Source organism: Vespa crabro, chromosome 4 (assembly GCF_910589235.1).
Source record: "Vespa crabro chromosome 4, iyVesCrab1.2, whole genome shotgun sequence".
NCBI classification, from domain to species: domain Eukaryota; kingdom Metazoa; phylum Arthropoda; class Insecta; order Hymenoptera; family Vespidae; genus Vespa; species Vespa crabro.
The window spans coordinates 10,401,937-10,408,407 of record NC_060958.1 but is presented as its reverse complement, the minus strand read 5'-3'; the positions used below and the strand labels follow the sequence as shown (position 1 = coordinate 10,408,407).

The following is a 6,471-nucleotide window of genomic DNA, read 5'->3' as shown; positions in this document are numbered from 1 at the left end:
GAAATATCAATCGTTACACTCATTAACCGAACATTTTCTCTGAGTTTACGAAAAGTATCCTTCACGGTGGGAATGATTTAAATTAAAAGTAAAGAGAGAAAGGATCGTTTCTTACTTCTTATTTTATTATTATTTTTTTCTTTCTTTCTTTTCTTTTTTTTCTTTTTTTTTTTTTTTATCATTCGATGAGCTCAGACCAGCGAAAGAGTTTTTTAATTCGCCGGAAGTAAGGTTCCTATGGATCATTTGCAACGAATAAAATGCAAGAGGTTCTCGGTTAGCGATCGTTTATCCGATTGCGGTTGCGCTCGGGCGCGCATTATGACGACGATTAAAACATTAGGCTGTCCGTCGTAAACGACATTGGTGCTTAGCACGGAAGAAAGTACGGATAGTACCCTTCCATCTATAAAAGTACGTACCGAGCAACTTTTGGCATCCAGTAACGCATTCGCTGCGACCGGAAATAACACCAGCATGGCCACTTGGGTAAGTCGTCCTCTCTCTCTCTCTCTCTCTCTCTCTCTCGCTCGAAATTTTATATATTTTCAAGATTTAGGTACCTAAGTGGATTTGTTCGTACTATTAAATCGATATGGTCGGTCGTTCAATTTTCTCTTTCTCTCTCTCTCTCTCTCTCTCTCTCTCTCTCTCTCTCTCTTTCATACTTTTCTCATAGGAATTATTCAATTTCGCAAGATTAAATAGCAGTTTGAATATTTTACATCAACGTTTCTCGTTATAATTCTCGATTCGCATTAAATCGATTCCGGTGGTGTTGTTGTGCGCAAATACGCATGAATTACGAATAAATGATTTTTTTTTTTTTTTCTTTTTGTTTGTATAAATACACGTGATGTAATTTACATTTTAATTGCCGGAGATCAGTCGAATATACAAAGGTTATTTAAATGCGATCGTTTACGAGTAAAAGAAATTAATTTTAGGAAGAAACAAAAAGAAAAAGAAGAGAGAAAAGAAAAAAAGAAAAGAAAAGAAAAGAAAAAAGAAATTGTAAAAAAATGTTTATAAATATATCTTCTTTCTAATAAATTTCATTTCCCGACAAAATTTTTTAAACGTTTTTTCATTATTAACGTGCCGTCCCATAGATCACTCGGTAGACTGGTGATTAAATTTCGAGTTATTAAAACGTACCAATGTTTGCATTTCAAAAAGAATATATCAAAGAACTCTCGTCCTTTGTTCGTGTCCAATAGAGTCATAGCCACGTTCAAAATTCATGGAACAAGAGAATTAGCATTGGTGACCATGTCGTGTCGGTACTGAAACGAGCCATTGAAGATTCATTGTCATATTGTCGATTCATGGTTCAATCATTTTCCACTAACTTTTTTCTTTCCATTCTTGTCGATAATTATTATCGCATAGTCGGAACAAAGATAATTGAAAGGAAAATGAAAGAAATTCGATTATCAAAGTTGTGAGCTTTCATTAATGAAATGTCCGATTTGATTATAAAAAGTCATTCGCACAATTCTCGAAATGTTTGATAAAAGAATTTTCACTTTGATGTTAGGCATGGTTGTCGGTCGTCGGACTACTGTTGACAGTAGCGGACAGCCAGGACCCAAGAACTCGAAATCAGGATCAATTGATAAAGGTAGATTCGATCGAGCCGACTCAATCGCAAGATGTCATTGAAAAACCGACGAAGAACTTGAAAAAGAGACAACTTGGTGGACTCGCTGGAGTCACTTTTCAACCATTCACGAATTCAAACGGACTGTCATCATCGTTTCACAATGGATACGGTGGTTCGAGCATCGGAGCCGGGCCTTTATCAGGTGTGACATCTTCGAAACCTTCGGTGCAATCTCGAAGAAACGATGCAGCGGGAACGCACATTACGTTCGTGACACCGGCGTTCGTTAATCCTCAACGGAAAAGTCACGACAGTCATCACTCGGCTTCCTTTCATCACAGTCACGGTCATCATCACGGACATCATCACGATCATCATCATGGTCATCACTCGCATCACGATCATCACTCGAAGCATAAGCACGACCATGGTCATAAGCATCACCATGGACACGATCACAAGCATCATCACGACCATCACGAGGAGCATAAGCATCACGAAGAGCATAAACATCACCAAGATCATCATCATCATCATGGACACGATCACCATCACGGTCATAAGCATCATGAGGATCATAAGCATCATCACGGTCACGAACACAAGCACGAACACGGACATAAACACGAGCACAAGCATGGACACGATCACAAACATCACGGCGAGCATCAGCATCACCACGGTCATCAGCACCACTCGAAACACGAGCATCACGAGGAACACAAACATCACGCGGAACATCACCATCATCATAAGCATCATCATCATAACGAGCATCACCATCATCACGAGCACCATCACGTTAACGAGCACCATCACCATCATACTCACAAGGAAACGGAGAATCACCATCATCATCACGGTCACGAGCATAAGGAGGATCACAAGCACGAACATAAGGAGGACCATCACCACAAGCACGGTCACGAGCATAAACACGGTCACCACGAGGAACATCACCACGGCCATCACGAGGATCATCATCACAAGCACGGCCACGATCACAAGCATGGCCATCACGAGGATCACAAACATCATCATCATCAGGATCATCATCATAAGCACGGCCACGATCACAAGCACGAACACAAGGAGGAACACCATCATGGTCATCACGAAGATCACAAGCACGACCATCACGAGGATCATCACCACAAACATGGCCATGAACACAAGCACGGGCATAAGGAGGAGCATCATCACGGTCATCACGAGAATCACCATCATTCCCATCATCAGGAACACAAACACCATCATCACGAGGAACACAAACATGGACACGAGCATAAGGAAGAACATAAGCATGGCCATGATCATAAACATCATCACGATCATCACGAGGACCATCATCATGACGAACATCACAAGCATCACGAAGGACATAAACATCATGAGGATCATCATCACAAACACGGCCACGATCATCATCAGAAACATCACGAGGATCATCATCATTCTTCCTTCGATGGTCACGATCATACACATTATAAAAGTTTCGGACATTATTTCGGAGCATCTCAAAATCACGAAGAATACGTTTTTCCTGAGGAGAGCGCGCCCATCGTCGTCACCCCTCAAATCGTCGACGTATTGAAAGTACCGCAACAACCATCCCCAACGAAGGAATCGACCGAACAAGTAACCGTCGTGCAAGTTTAATTTATCAATGCCAACCAATTTATCTTATTTATATTCACAATTTATTTATATGACTACCCGAAAACGTTTACTCTCGATATACATAACGATTATTTTAACGGTGTTCAATAATCTTTATCATCATCACAAATAATTCTTGTATCCTTTCGAATTGCGATAAAATAAAATAATCATTCACAATCTCGAATCTCTATGATGAATTTTATTTCTTTAATTGACTACTTTAATCTAATAGAAAACGACGTAGTGAGAACGTAATGAAAATGAAAAAAAAAAAAAAAAAGAAAGAAAAAAATAGTTCGACGAAAAGGTCTTTTTTCTTACACATTAAAAAGAGAAATTCTCTCTTCCGGTTCGTATCTGAAATAAGAAAGAGAGAGAGAGAGAGAGAGAGAACAAAACGGATATAGGATAATAAGGGAAAGAAATAAAGGAGAAAAATGGAATGGTAAGAAGATGAAGAAGAAAGTGAAAGAAAATAGGATAAATAGCATTTGCGTTTGCAAACCCATAGTTTCAAGAACGAACAAGTTTAGCCAACGGCGGACTAATGTCTTTTCCGTAAAGTAGTTACTATAATGCACTGTTGGGGCAACGATACTACGCGTAAATAACTAATAAAATTATTCTGAAGGAAATTCCTTGATAAATTTCGTGTATATATATATATATATATATATAGAGAGAGAGAGAGAGAGGACTCAAAGCTCTTGAGAATCATTTCATTTCTCGAGAACACGTACGATTTTTCGTTACAATTCTTCACGTGGTGCGAGATAAGCCTTCATGATCTACTAAAAGAAATTTTTTAAATAACATATTTATATAGAAGAAAAATTTATAATTTTCTAATGATATTATTTTAATTATTATTTTAATCTGTAAAATATTTTTTTCTTTTCTTTTTTTTTTTTTTTTTTATGACAAAATTAACCACGATATGAATAAATAATTATAAATAATTCAAGACGTATAAATAATTCAAAACGTAATAATTAATTTAATATAAGTACGTTGAAAGGATTAAATCGATGAATGAAACGATTCGAATTAACTTGAAAGATTGTTGAAACTGAAATGAAAAATAAAAAAGGTAAGGAGAATATATGGATCGATGTATCCGAATCGACCGATTGGAAGATCGAAGATGATATGAAACGACAACATCTTGATAAGATTGACCTCCTTTTTCTCTGGGACTACTATTCTCGACGACATGACCATCTGATGGATATTGCGAAGTTAAGTTTAGCGAACCGTATCAGTTTGCCAACTAATTTCACGCTGAAAATTATTTTTCCATGGTATATTCCTTTCGCACGCGTTACAGAGAAAAAGAGAGATAGAGAGAGATAGATAGATTGAGAGAGATAAAAAAGAGACAGAGAGAGAGAGACAGAGAGAGAGAGAGACAGAGAGAGAGAGAGAGAGAGAGAGAGATATCCTTTTGCTCGGCAATGAACATTTCAAAGTCGTACCTTGGTTATGTTGGCTCGCAACTTTTCTCAACGCGAACTGAGAGTAACGTTAGGGAACTGACTTTCAAGCTTATTTCTTTTCCACTCTCTGGTTCTCATCCGTCTCGACTGACTTTTCTCGAAATGCAGTCTCCTCGTCCCAATGTACGAACGTACCTACCTTTCTACCTTTTAGACAATTTTCTACGAAATTTTATTAGACTCTTCCTTTGTCGTCTTTCAAAACGTACACTAGAATTTACGTTTATTATTATTATTATTATTATTATCATTATTATTATTATTAATTTTTCTTTTCTTTTTTTATTTATTTATTTATTTATTTATTTATTTATTTATTTATTTATTTATTTATTTATTTATTTATTTATTTATTTACGTTATCTCTGATAGGCTTTAAGGTGCCCGATCCTTTAAGACATTTGTAAGGACGAATGTAAAGAGACCTTGGCGTTCTCGCCATTATCATCATCGCTATCGTCGTCGTTATTATTATTATTATTATTATTGTAATCATTGTTATTACTGTTGGTATTAAAAAGTCGTTTCAGAAGAATGTTCTTCGAGGTATCAACGTAGAAAGATATATATATCATATTTCAGTAAGAAATCGAATCGATCGATCAAACCTAGCTGTAATACAATTCCCTTTCAGAGTTATCATCGAACGACGAAGAAACAATTTCAAAAGAGGAAAGAAATTCGTGAAAGTCGGCATGTCCGTATGATTTCTAGATGGGTTAATAAATCGTCAAAGTGCAATAGATCCTTGAGAAAAAGGTACGGAAAAGGATTGGTAACGGGGGAGGGGGGAGGGAGGTAGGGTTGCCATGAGAAGAAAGGTAGTAAGCTCGAAAAGAAAGAAAGTGTTCCCTCGACGGCATCTTAAGATTTAAATTCCTTCGAGCGGGTTTATCAGCATGCATTGGTCGATCCAAGGAAAGGCGATTTTCTACGAACATTTCTCTCTTTCTTCCTATCTTCGATTTCTTCAAATACATATTTGTAAGAAAAAAAAAAATGACAGATTTCATGTTCGTTAATTTCTTTTTTCCCTCTCTCTCTCTCTCTCTCTCCCTTTTCTTTTTCTTTTTCCCTCTTAATTTTAATAAATACACTGAATATTCTTGAGAAATTTTTCTCTCCGCCGCTTCAGAAACATCCTATCTATTAAATATACCATCAATCGAGTAGAGCGAGTTGTCGATAAAAGGGTCGAGAAAAAAAAGGACAAGGGAGAAAGCAGAGAGAGGGAGAGAGAGAGAGAGAGAGAGAGAGCAAAAGATAAAATAAAAGAAAATAAATGAAATGGATGACGGATATGATCCAATCTAATTTCGTTGGACGACCTTTGATGTTTTGTATAAGCAGCGAATTTTTAGCAGCTGATAAGAGAGATAAGAAGAACGAAAGAAAGAAATTAAGCAAGACACAAAGCCATAGTCCACAACGTCACATGCAAGGAACGAATGATAGGATGTAAAAAAAAAAAAAAGAAAAAGAAAAAAACAGAGAAAGGAAAAGAAAAGAAAAGAAGAAAGATGGACAAAAAGAGAAAGGAATATATAATAAAATTTAGAACACGGATGAGTAGAAACCCGACAAAGAGAATATTATAAGAAAGAAAAAGAATAGAAACGAAAAAGGATAAAGAGAGACAGAGAGAGAGAAAGAGAAAAAGAGAAAAAAAGATCGTGCAATCGTTAAATCGTATCTTTTACGAAAAAA

General features: G+C 36.6%; 1 protein-coding gene across 1 annotated transcript; it reads left to right on the top strand.

Moving 5' to 3' along the window:
- The first annotated feature begins 477 nt into the window (after positions 1 to 477).
- On the top strand, positions 478 to 3,265 carry LOC124423696 (histidine-rich glycoprotein-like). The gene is made up of 3 exons (XM_046961741.1): positions 478 to 489; positions 1,541 to 2,362; positions 2,417 to 3,265. The coding sequence occupies exons 1-3, from the start codon at positions 478 to 480 to the stop codon at positions 3,263 to 3,265; spliced, it is 1,683 nt and encodes a 560-aa protein (XP_046817697.1).
- The last annotated feature ends 3,206 nt before the right edge of the window (positions 3,266 to 6,471 follow it).

Excerpts from the sequence above, each read along its gene's own strand:
- LOC124423696 (XM_046961741.1), top strand. Across the intron at positions 2,363-2,416 it reads AACATCACCATCATCATAAG|CACCATCACCATCATACTCA; the intron begins CATCATCATCAT and ends CACGTTAACGAG.